General features: G+C 47.2%; 1 protein-coding gene across 1 annotated transcript in view; it reads left to right on the top strand.

The window, feature by feature from the left end:
* Positions 1–16,281, top strand: part of CEP350 (centrosomal protein 350) — a gene marked incomplete in the record, with an annotated part of 95,929 nt that overhangs the window by 30,670 nt on the left and 48,978 nt on the right. The window contains 7 exon segments of the mRNA XM_056531935.1: positions 775–896; positions 1,169–2,076; positions 2,163–2,310; positions 12,777–12,916; positions 15,196–15,379; positions 15,476–15,606; positions 15,731–15,894. Coding sequence (XP_056387910.1) covers positions 775–896; positions 1,169–2,076; positions 2,163–2,310; positions 12,777–12,916; positions 15,196–15,379; positions 15,476–15,606; positions 15,731–15,894 — 1,797 coding nt within the window.

A 16,281-nucleotide genomic window follows, 5' to 3' on the forward strand; every position in this document is an offset into this window, starting at 1 on the left:
AACTCCATTTTCCTCCCTCCCACACATCAGCCACCTCACCCATTGAAACATAAATGAGCTGCATCCATTCAAAAGACCTGTGGTTTTCAATCAGGGTGCCTACAGCTGTTGCATTAGTTGCAGATTGATCTCTCTCCCTCCAAGCGATCGCTCCACCCATTGAAGCAGACAGGCTCCCTAGTGATGTCAGGTCTCGGCCGCATTGCAACCTGGGAAAAATCTGAGACAACAGTCATTTTGTATGCTGGTAAAAATAAATATTGGGGTGAACATCACAGAAGAATTGTGAGAAAACCGTCACACACCGGTACAGACACTATATTATGAACTACACTAACTTTACAGCCCCTGTAGCATAGTCAAATAAAAAAAAAAATCCTGGAATACCCCTTTAAGGGCAGTGAAAGTGTGTGGGGGGGGGGAGAGCCCTTAACGTCTGTTTGTAACGGAGCCACTTTCACAGTGTGAAAGTAGCCTAAGCTTCCTATTGGAATCGTAGATCCCTCATCCCTTTATCATTTGGCATCAGTCGGCAGTTCCACATACATGTGGGATGTTTGCAGGTTCAGTCGACTTTCCTATCCTGCACAGCCAGCTTTAGTCTTGCAAACTCTAACCCAGTGTTTCCCAACCAGTGTGCCTCCAGCTGTTGCAAAACTACTTCGGCTGTCCGGTCATGCTGGGAGTTGTAGTTTTGCAACAGCTGGAGACACACTGGTGGGAAACAATGCTCCAATCACTAACTTCTCTTTTTTTTTTTTTTTATGTTTCCAGACTAAGCCTTTGTATCAGCCGTCTGGTGAATCTGACAAAGAAAACAAGGGCCAGGAAAGACCACCCAGTGCCTCTTCCAGCAGTGACCTCTCTCTCTCTGAGCCTCTACAGCCTCTCCTCCGGTGAGACTCATAAACGCATAGCATGAAAATCGTGAACTCTTGGTGTTTTGTCAAGTCAGTACATTAAAGCCAGCCTTTAGACTTTATACCAGTGTTTCCCAACCAGTGTGCCTCCAGCTGTTGCAAAACTACAACTCCCAGTATGCCCGGACAGCCAAAGGCTGTCCGGGCATGCTGGGTGTTGTAGTTTTGCAACAGCTGGAGGCACACTGGTTGGGAAACACTGCTTTATACTCTGTTTACACTTTACAGCCATGCTTCTATCATTTCAGGAGTGACCTTATGGAGGCGTACTGTCCAGACAAACTGACATCGAAGGGCACATTACCTCAATCTCAGTTTCTTACTCTGCCGAAAGACTTGGAATCTCTGCTTAACTCAAGAAAAAATATGGTGAACATGGTTCCGGGGACTCAGAAGATGAACGTACAGTTTAAGGCGTCCACTGATTTTAAGAGCAACCTGGATCGGATAGAGTCTTTGAAAGCGACGGCGATGTCCCTGTCTTCTAGAATTGAAAATGAAGCTAAAAAGTTGGCTGGGGGTTCTCTTACGTTGCCGTTAGCTTGGTCCTCCGAACCTGAACCAAAACAGTCAGTAAAAATAGCATGGAGAAAACCGGACAGTCCTCCAGAAAAAGAGAGCAGAGTGGATGCGTTCTCTAATAGGATCCAGAAAATGCTCAGCACATGTTCTAGTCATTTCTCCCAGGATGACCTTCCCGGGGCGAGCCATCTATACCGAAAGCTTCCGGAGGAATTGACGGCTCACACATCTGCTTTACTTGTGAGATACGAGGACAAGGAAGACAAATTTGTGCAAAAAGCTGAACAGAGTGTAATATCCTCAGGATTGCAGAAGAAGACGAGCCCTAATTCCAGTACTAGCTCCATCAGTGAAGGGCCCATTATGAGTGAAGACAGCTTTTCCGAAGGAGAAGGGCAGCCTAGGCATGCATCGCAGCTGCACCCGGCAGAAAGTCTTAAAAAACCAGAGTACTGTATGAAGGATTACAGACCCTTTGCTCCATTTACTGATTTCCAGTTGGAAGCCGCTAAATATCCACCGCTGGCTTCCAATGTGAGACCCGATTTCCAAGGCCCCTGGGAAGAGCTGTCTAAAGGAAGTCCTCACAGTGTTATCAACATCTTTACCAGGACGTTCCAGCAACACGGGAAAGGTGAGGCTTACTAGTACATGGGCTGCGGAAGCATTATCCGTGACCTCATGAAAAAACAACTATATTGAAATACATGTATCTTTTAGATCTTAACGGTTATGAAGCAAATGAACCAGGTTTCCGGCCTGTATCGTCAGCCAGCAGTCCTCAGAACAGTCTCTCCTATGCCGATGACTTCATTTCGTCTCATGTTAGCGGGTCAGCGACAGATTCTCAGAAAGACGCTCCTCACAGGTTATCTTTTCTCAATGTTACATTATATCAGTGGTCTTAAAGGGGTACCTCACTGGAAAACAGTTTTCTTTTGAACCAACTGGTGCCAGAAAGTTAAACAGATTTTCAAATTACTTCGATTAAAAAAAATCCCAATCCTTCCAGTACTTATCAGCTGCTGAATAATACACAGGAAGTTCTATTCTTTTTGAATTTCCTTTCTGTCTGACCACAAGTGCTCTCTGCTGACACCTTTGTCCATGTCAGGAACTGTCCATAGCAAAAGAGGTTTGCTATGGGGATTTGCTCTTGCTCTGGACAGTTGCTGACACGGACAGAGGTGTCAGGAGAGAGAACTTGTGGTCAGAGAGAAAGGAAATTCAAAAAGAATAGAACTTCCTGTGTATTATACAGCAGCTGATAAGAACTGGAAGGATTGGGATTTTTTAATAGAAGTAATTTACAAATCTGTTTAACTTTCCGGCACCAGTTGATTTAAAAGAAAATGTTTTCCAGTGGAGTACCCCTTTAAAGCTTAACCTTCTATTGCTAATATGGTTTATTACTGAGTACTGACATTTTGGATCTATTTTGTCTTTCAATAGCTATTGGCCTAAAATTCATATGGTCAGCAGTTATCTCCCCCAACCTCTTCATACATACGAATGTTGGGCACACCTGAACGTTTATGTGTTGTCTATGGAGAGGGGTAAGCCACTGCCAGACTGGTGGCTTATCTCTCCCAGAACAATAGGGTCAAGGCAGTTGAAATCCAACATGAATGAACCTTCTCTATACCAGCATCACTTGTGGAGAGACGCTAGCGTAGACATTGGACAGTAGGCTGAAGCAACCAAAGTAATCAGATGGTTAAATGTAGAAAAAAATTATTGATGGGAATCTGTTATTACTGGTATGATGGAGGGATCTCCATGTTAGAGTTTGGTTTATCTGTCTGTAAGTAGCTGTAAACATGGCAACCCAATCACTGACAAAACCTGGACCGTCACGTCCACTTTAGGTAATTCTCTCACATAAATCCACAAAAAAATGCTAAAAATATCTTTATTAGGTAACAGAATTACAAAAAGTCCAAAAATATATAAAAAAAACAGTAAACCATTCAGGTTATTGAGTTTCAGATTCAGAGTACTCCAATGGGTCAATCCCCAAACATTAAAGAGGTTATCCAGAAAGGTAAACAGATTTGTAAATTACTTCTATTAAAAAATCTTATTCCTTTCAGTACTTATGAGCTTCTGAAGTTGAGTTGTTTTTTCTGTCTAAGTGCTCTCTAATGACACGTGTCCCGGGAACCTCCCAGTTTAGAAGTAAATCCCTATAGCAAACCTCTTCTACTCTGTGTAGTTCCCAAGACAAGCAGAGATGTCAGCAGAGAGCACTGTTGCCAGACAGAAAACAACAACTCAACTTCAGCAGCTGATAATTATTGAAAGGATTAATATTTTTTAATAGAAGTAATTTACAAATCTGTTTAACTTTCTGGCACCAGTTGAGATATATATATATATATATATATATATATATATATAAGAAAGTTTTTTTCCTGGAATACCCCTTTAAATGTTTGGGGATTGATCCATTGGAGTACTCTGAATCTGAGACTCTATGACCTGAATGGTTTACTGTTTTTTAATATATTTTTGGACTTTTTGTAATTTTGTTACCTAATAAAGACATTTTTAGCTATTTTTTGTGGATTTATGTTAAACATGGCAACCTAGATTTTCAAATTATCCCAAAAACACATTTCTGCCATTATATATTGTACTAAATAAATGCAAAAGATTGTTAGTGGGAGACACAAAGATTAATTCATCTTTTCTCTTTAGAATAGGGATAGAGGACTGGATATAGACTGTATCCTGATTATTGGATTCATGACATGTGTTGCATGGTTCAGATAATAGCAGTTTACATGGGAAATTACCTTTATCTATCTGCTCCATTGGGGGACACAGACCGTGGGTGTATTCTGCTGTCGCTAGGAGGTGTGACACTATGGTAATAAAAAAAGTCTTCTCCTCCCAGCAGTATATACCCGCCTTCAGGCCCTGAGCTAATCAGTTTAAGCTTAGTGTCTAAAGGAGGTGGACATGGTCTGGATTTCTCCAGACCAGGTCTTCTGATTTTTTTGTTTTCCTAGTTAGGGACGTGTTAATTTTTTAAAATTCCTTTTTCTTTTCTGTTTTCAGGTGGGGACTCAGGGACTCCGGTTCCCTGTTTCCCCATTGCGAGTAAGGGGGCACAGACATTTCTTATATGCGCTGTTCCACCCCCCCCTCGCCAACGGTCAGCGCCTGGGTTGGTACCTCATGGGTCCAGGTCCCCCTATTTCCCTGCTCGCCTCGCTCGCGCATAGCAGCCAGGCGTGATGCAGGTAACTAAGCTGACTGAAGACTTCACTGAAGACTTTATTAGGTAAGTTCTTCTGACTGAGGTAAGTACTTCCCCCTTTTTTCTCCTCCTGCGGACTTGCAACTTCTGGAGACCCCCTGTTTTGGTCCACCTTTTAAGGTTATGAGGCTGGCTTACTGGGGATGGGCTTTTATTCTGGTCCTTTATTCTGGGGGGGCAGTTGCATCTGAGGGGGCATATGTTTGTCACTAGTGTGTGTGTGTCTGTGGTTACGGTGTTTTGACTGCAGCGCCTTATATGCGGCTGACAGCCGCGGCGCTGGTTCGGGTCGCACGCTCTCTGCGCCGGCTTACTTTCGCTTTCGCCGGCAGTCTCTGCCGGCGTATCGGCCGCCCGCTCTGTTCCCCCGAGCGCATATGCGGCTGACATGTGCGCTCTGGACAAGGAGCGGGCGCCATTACTGCTTCTTCTCGGCCTTCCTTAGCTCCGCCCACAGGGCTGTCGGAGCTCTTCCGAGGCGCCAAATAGCCTCCAATCAGCGCCGTGGGCGCGATTTTCAGTCAGAAGGGGGCAAATTAGTTAGTGCCTCTACTTCAGGCACGCCCCCTTCTGCTATTGGCTGGCCTGTTTTCTCACACTAGCCTCATGGAGCCATTCTCCTTACTGCAGCTGCCAGGGGACACAGACTAGGGTGAGAAGGTTCCTGTCTCTTTTTTTCTCATAATGTCCTTACCCAGACCTCACCCCCCCCCCTCTAAACAGAAACCTGGAACCTCAGTGACTTATTTTGTCTGTAAGCACTGTAGTACCAAAATGCCTGGCTCTATCGAGCCCACTTGCCCTGCCTGCTCCCCTGGTACCCCCTGATGCCCTTTCGGTTCCGGTGGGTTCAGCCGCTCCACCAGCCTGGGTTTCTTCCCTGACCCAGTATATGGCTGACTTGACCCAGGTCTCCCGTTCGGTGGCTGAGGCCTCCCGGGAAGTGGTGTCCGCCTTGAAGGGGTCTTCCCTGTGCAGGGCCTCTGAGAGGGCCCGCTCCTCGTCTCCACATACTTCACGCTCTCACAAGCGTACTAGGGGTGCCCCGTCTGACTCTTCCATTGAGTCTTGAGATAGACGTGAGCGTTCCCCCCGTGGGTCCCGTCCCCCCTGTCATCTGGGCAAAAACGTCGCTCCTCCAGAGGACGTTTCTCGGAGTCGCCGCTCTGCCACGCCAGAGCCGCGTACCCGGTCAGGGTCGCCCCCCTCCATGACTGCCTCTACTCATTCACATTCTCCTGGTGAACTGGTGGATGAGGCTTCCGAGCCGGCATCGGACTCAGAGGACCGCTCGGACTCAATTGAAACGGTGAACTCATTGATGACTGCCATAAGAGGCACCTTTCACTTAGAGGACCCAGGATCTTCGGATGTCCCTCCAGGAGTATCCTTTCATCGTGCTAAGCCAGCACCTCAAAGGTTCAGCTCTCACGCTGACTTTGACGACATTCTGGAATCTGCATGGAAACATCCAGACAAGAGGTTCCCGGGAATCAAGACAATTCAAGAACATTATCCATTTGACAAGGACTTTGTCACTAAGGTGGTTTCCCCTCCCTCAGTGGATCCACCAATCTCCCTGATCTCAAAGGCGACTACACTACCTCTGGCAGATGCCGCTGCCTTCAAGGATCCCACGGACAAGAAGGTAGAATCCTTAGCGAAGTTTGCCTCTGAAGCAGCTGGCTCTTCTCTTCTTCCCATCTTCGCCTCGACATGGGTGTCTAAGCCTCTGCTTCCGTGCAGTCAGCCCGTTGTTCTGCCTTTGCTGTGGGTCACCTAGCGGCTCTCAGCCGCTCTATGTGGCTTAAGGCTTGTAATGCGGATGCCGCTTACAAAAGGTCTCTCACTGAGCTTCCTTTTACGGGTGGCCGTCTTTTTGGCAAACACCTTGATGAGATTATCTCTGAGGCAACGGGACGTAAGAGTTACTTGTTACCTCAAAATAAGGCTCGCGTTACTTCCCAAAGGAAGTGCTTTTCCTTTTGGTCCTTTCGGACCTCTGGCTCCAGCAAAGGGTCCGGGCAGGCGCCCTCGCGGGACAAGAATGCTCCCTCATTCCGGGCATGCCCGTCTTGGAAGTCGGACTCCAACCGGTCCGGCCGTTTTGCACCCAAATCAGGCAACCGCAAACCCACTTCTGCATGAAGTGAGGCCCCCACCCGCGGTTTCTTCTCTGGTGGGAGGCCGTCTCTTACTTTTTCGAGACATCTGGACCTCACACATTCAGGACTCTTGGGTCAGGGACGTGGTGTCCAACGGTTACCGAATCGAATTCGCCTCCCTTCCCAGAGATCGCTTTTTTCGATCCCGGGCCCCCCGGTCTCTTTCTCTGGCGAAGCACTTTCGAGTGGCTCTCCAGTCTCTGCTTCTCCAGGGGGTTATCGTTCCAGTTCCGCCAGGGGAACGGTTTCGGGGTTTCTATTCCAATCTTTTTGTGGTTCCCAAGAAGGACGGTTCGGTGCGACCAATCCTAGACCTCAAGCGTCTCAACCGTCATCTTCTTATCCACCACTCCCGAATGGAATCTCTCCATTCGGTGGTGGCGTCCCTGGAACAAGGGGAGTTCCTTTCCTCTGTGGACATCAAGCATGCCTACCTCCATGTGCCAATATTTCCAGGCCATCATTGGTACCTCCGTTTTGCGGTTCCGGGGGGGCATTTTCAATTCGTAGCCCTCCCCTTTGGTCTAGCCACGGCTCCTCGGGTCTTTACAAAGATCCTTGCGTCAGTGATGGGCCTGTTACGGTCGAGAGGAGTCTCGGTATTACCCTACCTGGACGACCTTCTCATCAAAGCTCCAACCAGAGCCCAGTCTCTGGAGAATCTGGACGTCACTCTCCACTCTTGATCGCCTCGGGTGGATGGTCAACCGGGACAAGTCAGTCCTCTGTCCTACCCAGTCTCTAATCTTCCTGGGACTTCGATTCGACATGGCCTCTGCCCGAATTTGTATGGAAGTCCTGGGTCGGATGGTGACAACTATGGAGGCCGTACCCTTTGCCCAGTTTCATTACCGCCCCCTTCAACTGGCAATTCTCTCTCGATGGAACAGGTCTCCTCTGTCCCTCGATCGTCAGATTGTTCTCCCTCGCAGTGTCCGTCAGTCTCTGCTCTGGTGGCTCCGCTCCCCCCTTCTTCTCCAAGGGCGGTCATTTCTTCCCCTTCACTGGCAGGTAGTTACAACGGATGCCAGCCTGTCGGGCTGAGGCGGCGTGTTCAGGGATTGGACGGTTCAGGGACTCTGGTCTCCCCGAGAGACCCTTCTTCCGATAAACATATTGGAATTACGGGCGATTCTTCTTTGTCTTCTTCATTGGGAGTCCCGTCTTCAGTCCTGTCCGCGTCCAGTCGGACAACGCCACGGCCGTGGTGTACATAAATCGACAGGGCGGCACTCGCAGCTCGGCAGCCATGGCAGAGGTGACCAAGATTCTCACCTGGGCGGAAAGCAAGGTTCCGGCCATTTCGGCAATTCACATTCCGGGAGTGCTCAACTGGGAAGCGGACTTACTCAGTCGGTCCTCACCCGACCCCGGTGAGTGGTTTCTACATCCAGAGGTCTTCGCGCAACTCTGCGACCTCTGGGGCATTCCGGACGTGGACCTCTTAGCGTCCCGGCACAATCGGAAGATCCTTCCTTTTGTTTCCAAGTCCTGGGACCCTCAGGCTCTGGCCGTGGACGCCCTAGTGATTCCTTGGCCGGGGTTTGCCCTACCCTATCTGTTCCCTTCCCTTCTGCTCCTTCCCAGTGTGCTGAGGAAGCTCAAAGCAGAGGACATTCCCGCCATTCTGGTAGCTCCAGATTGGCCCCGAAGGTCGTGGTACGCCGACGTAGTCAGGCTCCTGGACGACGCTCCACTGCGCCTTCCGCTCCGTCCGGACCTGCTCTCTCGGGGTCCTCTTTGCCACCCCAATTTACAGTTGCTGCATTTGACGGCGTGGCGGTTGAGACCGCGGTTTTGAAGGCCCACGGGTTCTCTTCCCAAGTCATTCACACCATGCTCAGGGCTCGTAAGCCCTCCTCCGCAAGAATTTACCACTGCACTTGGCGGTCTTATTTTCGTTGGTGTGAAGCTCAGGACTTCTCCCCGGTAACCTTCTCGGTTCCCCGTCTTCTCTCCTTCTTGCAGTTGGTGTTGGAACTGGGGTTGTCTCTCAGTTCACTTAAAGGTCAGGTTTCGGCCCTTGCTGTTCTTTTCCAGTGGCCCCTGGCTTCTAATTCTCATGTCCGGACCTTCCTTCAAGGAGTGGCGCACGCTGTTCGTCCTTATCGGTCACCCTCTCCCCCTTGGGACTTGAATTTGGTTCTGAGTGCCCTTCAGGGTGCTCCCTTTGAGCCCCTTAGAGAGGTGTCTCTCCGCCTCCTTTCTTGGAAGGTTGCGTTTCTTGTTGCTATCACCTCCATCCGGAGGGTGTCTGAATTGGCAGCTCTTTCCTGCCGTTCTCCGTTTCTGGTGATCCACCAGGATAAGGTTGTTTTCAGGCCAGATCCTTCCTTTTTGCCTAAGGTGGTTTCGGCCTTTCATCTCAATGAGGACATTGTCCTCCCGTCTTTTTGTCCTGCTCCTTCTCATCCTAAGGAGCGCTTACTACACAAGCTGGATGTAGTTCGGGCTGTTCGGTCTTATCTCTCCATCACTTCGTTGTTTCGTCAGTGTATTCCTTTTTCGTCCTTACGGAAGGTCGTCTCAAGGGACAACCTGCTTCCAAGGCCACCATTTCTAGGTGGATTCGGTTCGCCATTTCGGAAGCCTACCGCTGCAAGGGGAATATTCCTCCTTTCAGGCTTGTGGCTCATTCTACCCGTTCTGCTGGGGCATCCTGGGCTCTCCAGAATGGAGATTTGCAAGGCGGCTACCTGGTCGTCTTTGCACACTTTCTCAAGGTTTTACCAAGTCCATACTTTCACATCGGCTGATGCTAGTCTGGGTCGTAAAGTGTTGCAGGCGGCAGTGGATCGGCCGTCTGCCTGACTGATTATCTGCCCACCCAAGGGATGGCTTTGGTACGTCCCACGGTCTGTGTCCCCCAATGGAGCCGATAGAGAAAAGGAGATTTTTGTTTACTTACCATAAAATCTCTTTCTCGAAGGATCCATTGGGGGGGACAGCTCCCGCCCTTTTTGGGATTTCCTTTGGTTCTCTGTCCGAGGGTGTGTTCAGTTATGTTTTTTCTTCTAGTTCTCGGACAGTTTTGGGTTTTTCTTTGACCTGTTGGTCTCCTCCTATTGCTCTGGAACTTAAACTGATTAGCTCAGAGCCTGAAGGCGGGTATATCCTGCTGGGAGGAGCTGACTTTTTTTATTACCATAGTGTCACACCTTCTAGAGACAGCAAGATACACCCACGGTCTGTGTCCCCCAAAGGATCCTTCGAGAAAGAGATTTTACAATAAGTAAACAAAAATTTCCTTATCACCGAATAGAATCTATAATCAATGTTTTGCATTCACTGCAGTATAGGGAGTAGAGGCTATGTCCAAACAATCACCGAGCAGGAAAGAGACCTCTATTGTAAATGGTATCGGACTAAAACTTAACCTTTATTTAATAATAGTATAGAAAATATGAAAAATCACCTCAAAAAATGTGTTACATGGGAAATTATCATGATTCTTTACCATGTTAGTGAATGTGCTTCTTAAAGGGGTTATCCAGGAAAAAACTTTTTTATATATATATATTTTATATATATCAACTGGCTCCAGAAATTTAAACAGATTTGTAAATTACTTCTATTAAAAAATCTTAATCCTTTCAGTACTTATGAGCTTCTGAAGTTAAGGTTGTTCTTTTCTGTCTAAGTGCTCTCCGATGACACGTGTCTCGGGAACCGCCCAGTTTAGAAGAGGTTTGCTATGGGGATTTGCTTCTAAACTGGGCGATTCCCGAGACACGTGTCATCAGAGAGGACTTGCACAGAAAAGAACAACCTGAACTTCAGAAGCTCATAAGTACTGAAAGGATTAAGATTTTTTTAATAGAAGTAATTTACAAATCTGTTTAACTTTCTGGAGCCAGTTGAAGTTTTTTCCTGGATAGCCCCTTTAAGTTCTCATTGGCAATAATGTTCATTGAAACTGTTTGAAATGGTTTGTAGACCATAACTGTAAACGCACCACATAAGACCTCTTCCTATAAAACTCAATACACAGGGTTAGTAATAATGTAAAAAATTTAACTAGTGTTAATGTAGAATGTTGACCCAGGGACCTGTGCAATTGTTGACTGGAGTCAGAGATTAGTTTTTCAATAAAGGGCAAATTGCTTTGTGCTATTTAAAGTGGCTCTGTCATCTGAAAATCGCCTATATAAATGCTGACACAGTTATATAGGTATTTATGCAATGAGACACAGGTACTTCCTTTATAGAGGTCAGTGGTGCCAAACTGGTAAATAGGTATTAGTGCAATGAAACACATAATACCTCATTTATAGATGTTCGTGGTGCCAGACTTGTTAAAAGTGCCCTTATGTGCTGCAGCAAAGTGTCAAAGAGGTGTGACCATGGCACTAAAATGACCTAGGCTAGTCTTTGACCTCCTTCCCTGGCCACCCCCAGTTCGAGTGACAGAAAATGCTTAAAGGGGTGCTCCGCCCCTAGACATCTTATCCATAAGATAGGGGATAAGATGTCAGATCGCCACGGTCCCGCTGCTGGGGATCCCCGGGATCCCCGCTGCGGCACTGCGCTATCATTACAGCAAGAGCGAGTTCGCTCTGCACGTAATGATGGGCAATACAGGGGCCGGAGCATCGTTACGTCACGGCTCCGCCCCTCGTGACGTCATGGGCCGCCCCTTTTAATACAAGTCTACGGGAGGGGGCGTGGTGGTCATCACACCCCCTGCCATAGACTTGCATTAAGGGGACGGGCCGTGATGTCATGAGGGGTGGAGCCATGACGTCACGCTGCTCCGTCCCCTGTATCGCCTGTCATTACGCACAGAGCGAACTGTTACGCACAGAGGGACCGCGGCAATCTGACATCTTATCCCCTATCCTTTGGATAGGGGATAAGATGTCTAGGTGCGGAGTACCCCTTTAACTTCTAGTTCCTACCCCTCTTGAAATCTTACATGTGCATTGTGCTTTTGGATTTCTGTTTTATGTTTGGTGAGGCCACTGGCAAACTTAAAGGGGTACTCCGCTGCTCGGTGTTTGGAACAAACTGTTCTGAACGCTGGAGCCGGGAGCTTGTGACGTCATAGCCCCGCCCAATCATGTTGTCATGCCCCACCCCCTCAATGCAAGTCTATGGGAGGGGGCGTGACATCACGAGGGGCGGGGCTATGACCTCACAAGCTCCCGACTCCAGCATTCCAAACGCTGAGCAGTAGAGTACCCCTTTAAAGGGGTATTCCAGGCAATAACTTTTTTTTATATATCAACTGGCTCCAGAAAGTTAAACAGATTTGTAAATTACTTCTATTAAAAAATCTTAATCCTTCCAATAGTTATTAGCTTCTGAAGTTTTCTGTCTAACTGCTCAATGATGATGTCACGTCCCGGGAGCTGTGCATGATGGGAAAATATCCCCATAGGAACTGCACAGCTCCCTGGAAGGGAGTCATCAGAAAGCAGTTAGACAGAAAACAGCAACTCAACTTTTCTGTCTAACTGCTTTCTGATGACTCCCTTCCAGGGAGCTGTGCAGTTCCTATGGGGATATTTTCCCATCATGCACAGCTCCCGGGACGTGACATCATCATTGAGCAGTTAGACAGAAAACTTCAGAAGCTAATAACTATTGGAAGGATTAAGATTTTTTAATAGAAGTAATTTACAAATCTGTTTAACTTTCCGGAGCCAGTTGATATATAAAAAAAAGTTTTTGCCAGAAATACCCCTTTAAGTTGTTTTTGTCATCTCTTGCAACACCATAACTTGAATGAATTAAGCCTTTTCAGTAAGCCTGCTACAGTTTACCATTGCACAAGTACAGTGAATAAGATAGCATCTCTTTTCTCCTTAAATGTTTATATAGTTAAATTTTAAAAATAGTTGCTATAGATTTCTTATTCCCTAATTTCCCCAGGATTTATACGATTTTTTTTTTATTCCACAGTGAGAATAGCAGTGCCTCCAGCGCCAAGGAAGAACTACCTCTTGTCAAATCTAGAAGTGAAGCTTCACCACACTCCTCACATCCTCCCTCTGCTGCTTCATCTCCGTTGTCGACATCATCTCAGAGGGGCAGCACAAAACGTAAGATGTAAATGTGGTCTAGTGAAGGAGGAAAACTGTCACAGCGCAGGACCTTATATTCTTGTTCAGAAAATAAAGAAGTTATCCAGTATAAGGAATTATTATTCTCTTACCATGAAGCCTATCCCTTATTTGTCAGGGAGAAGTGGGAGTCGGATGTGGGTCCCCTGTTGGATGAACAATGGTCCCTCAACATACGATGGTAATCCGTTCCAAATCAACCATCGTTTGTTGAAACCATCGTATGTTGAGGGATCCGTGCAATGTAAAGTATAGGAGGTAATACTCACGTGTCCCCGCCGCTCCGGACCCATCACCGCTGCCATGGATGTCGCCCTCCATCGCTGTTGACGCGTCCCCGGGGTGTCCCCGTCGCTCCGGAACGTCTCTGCTGCCTGGGATCCTCGCTCTCTGTCGCCGCCATCACGTTGCTACGCACGCCGCTCCTATTGGCTGACGGAACGGCGTGCGCGACGACGTGATGACGTTGAAGGAGAGCGCCGGCGTAGCAGGGGACCCCGAAGAGGACGCTCCGGAGCCCCGAGGACAGGTGAGTGATCGTTACCGGAGCACACGGGGCACCGTAAACGGCTATCCGGTGGCAGCTGAAACAGTCTTCGCTGCTGGATAGTTGTTTATGCGTTGGCCCTGAAATACATAAGCATCGTATGTTGATGCTGCCTTCAACAAGCGATGGCCTCTGAGAGGCCATCGTTTCTTGAAATGATCGTATGTCGGGGCCATCATAGGTCGGGGGGGGTCACTGTATTTAAACATCGGATTGGGGTACGCTCGGACTCCTGTTGTCCCAGATGCTCTAAATCTGATGCCCATTTGCTTATGATATGGGACTGCGCTTCTCTTAGGCTGGGTTCACACTACGTTTTGTCCCATACGGGAGCGCATACGGCAGGAGGGAGCTAAAACCTCGCGCTCCCGTATGTGACCGTATGCGCTCCCGTATGCCACTCACTTCAATGAGCCGACCGGAGTGAAACGTTCGGTCCGGTCGGCTCATTTTTGCGCCGTATGCGCTTTTACAACCGGACCTAAAACCGTGGTTGACCACGGTTTTAGGTCCGGTTGTAAAAGCGCATACGGCGCAAAAATGAGCCGACCGGACCGAACGTTTCACTCCGGTCGGCTCATTGAAGTGAATGGCATACGGGAGCGCATACGGTCACATACGGGAGCGCGAGGTTTTAGCTCCCTCCTGCCGTATGCGCTCCCGTATGGGACAAAACGTAGTGTGGACCCAGCCTTACACAGTTTTGGGCTGATGCGGAACAGTTTCTTGGAAAGGTGTTCGGTTTTCCGTTTACTTTGTCTGCTATGTCAAATATCTTGGGGTGTGTAGATGGTTTGGATGAGGATAGCGGTTTATATATTGGTATCAGTAGAATTTTATATCAAGCCCACAAGTTGATTGCACAACATTGGTTAGTGCCTCTCTGCCTACTGTGTCAGAACTCATAACGAAACTGAACCATATTATTAGGTTGGAAAACGGAGTGTATCTTAAACGAAAGGCCATGCATAAGTTTGAGCTTATATGGGGACCCTGGATTGACACTCCTGTTCTGCCGTCAATATACTTACAGAGGACCCCTATGGGAATGAGATAGTCAGTCTGTCTTTCTTTTCTATCGTTTTCCCTGTGTTGCTTCTGTCTTGTGTATCTTGTAATCCTGTTTGTTTAGTACTGTTGTGTGTTTTACGGCGGTGGTGTCCTTCTTGAGCTTACGAGTGAGGCCCCACTTGTATTTCTTCTACAACCCCTTGTGGACGTCATCACCCACATCTTTCGCCGACTTTGTCTTTGTTTCGTGCGCCGTGGTTGTACTGTATCAATGCAATGTATGAACGGACCATGTATTTTGTTGCACTAGTTTTCTATTTTGCAGTTTTCTCTCCATCTTTCACGGAGGGTACGGCATGGGAATCACGGGGAGGGGGGGGGGGGGGTTAGGTCGTGGTTTTGTTTTGGTTTAGTTGTTTGTTTGTAAAATACTAAATGTTCAATAAAAAATTTCTGATTTAAAAAAATAAATAAGGGGTTATCCAGAATAATAAAAAAAAAACATAGCTGCTTTTTTCCAGAAACAGTGCGACTCTTGTCCTCCGTTTGTGTGGTATTGCAGCTCAGTTCCATTGAAGTGAATAGAGCAGAGTTGTAATACCAAACACAGGTGGTGTGGTGCTGTTTTTGGTTGAAAGCCCCTATGTCTTTTCAATCCTGGATAACCCTTTTAACTTATCTTCTCCCTTTTCTGATGTAGGAAAGGTTTGGCAGAATAGCAGCTCTCCACTCTCTGTGAAAGTGGAGCAGAACTCGTCTGGTTCTGAAAACAAAAGCCAAGGGAGCAAACAGACATCTCCGGTTTTGTCTGCTGGCAAAGATGGACCGCCAGGATCGGACTCCGATAGCACAATGGGTGACATTTCTTCTCCTTCTATCTCAAGGTGAGACATTGGTATTGCTTGAGTGAATGCAGTAGGACTATGGTGTTGAATTTTGTATTGAGAAAGAATTCCCCCACCTCCACTTGTGTGTTTCAGCCACATGTCTGATACTGGAAAAGATATAAGGAGTCAGCAGTCCAGTTTTAAGGATGTAGCGGGACAAGTACCAACATCTGGACACCAAATAGGATCACAAGCACCACTTTCAGTAACAGAGACTGGGCAAGGTACGTGGATCATTTATTGCTGACAAAAGAAGGTCTTAGGATGGTAAAAGTTTTGTAGTTAGATCAAAGGTTGAACTTACTAGACACAGGTCTTCTTTTCACCTTATGTAACTGTGTATTGTAGACGCTATGCGGTTCTCCCCTGCTGGGTTACACCAACGTCTGTCTGCTGAGCTGAACTATCTTAGTGCCATGGAAGAATCTGTTCGGCAGCTGTGTGATGTAGAGCGTGTCCGTGGAATTTCTTTGGCGCAGCAGGAATCTGTTTCCCTTGCACAGATACTAAAGGTATAATAATGCTGGTGCCACTTTGAGGGGAAAATCTTTGTAAAATACAGATAGACTTATCTTCCAAAATGTTTGTAATCTTCTTTGCGTGTTTCAGATCTCCACATTATATTGTAGAGCAGTGGCCTTTAACCCCTTAAGGACGCAGGGTTTTTAGTTTTTTGCACTTTCGTTTTTTCCTCCTCACCTTATAAAAATCATAACCCTTTCAATTTTGCACCTAAAAATCCATATTATGGCTTATTTTTTGTGCCACCAATTCTACTTTGCAGTGACATCAGTCATTTTACCCAAAAATCTACAGCGAAACGGAAATAAAAATCATTGTGCGACAAAATTGAAGTAAAAACGCCATTTTGTAACTTTTGGGGGCTTCCGTTTCTACGC

Source organism: Hyla sarda, chromosome 7, assembly GCF_029499605.1.
Source record: "Hyla sarda isolate aHylSar1 chromosome 7, aHylSar1.hap1, whole genome shotgun sequence".
Lineage (NCBI taxonomy): Eukaryota > Metazoa > Chordata > Amphibia > Anura > Hylidae > Hyla > Hyla sarda.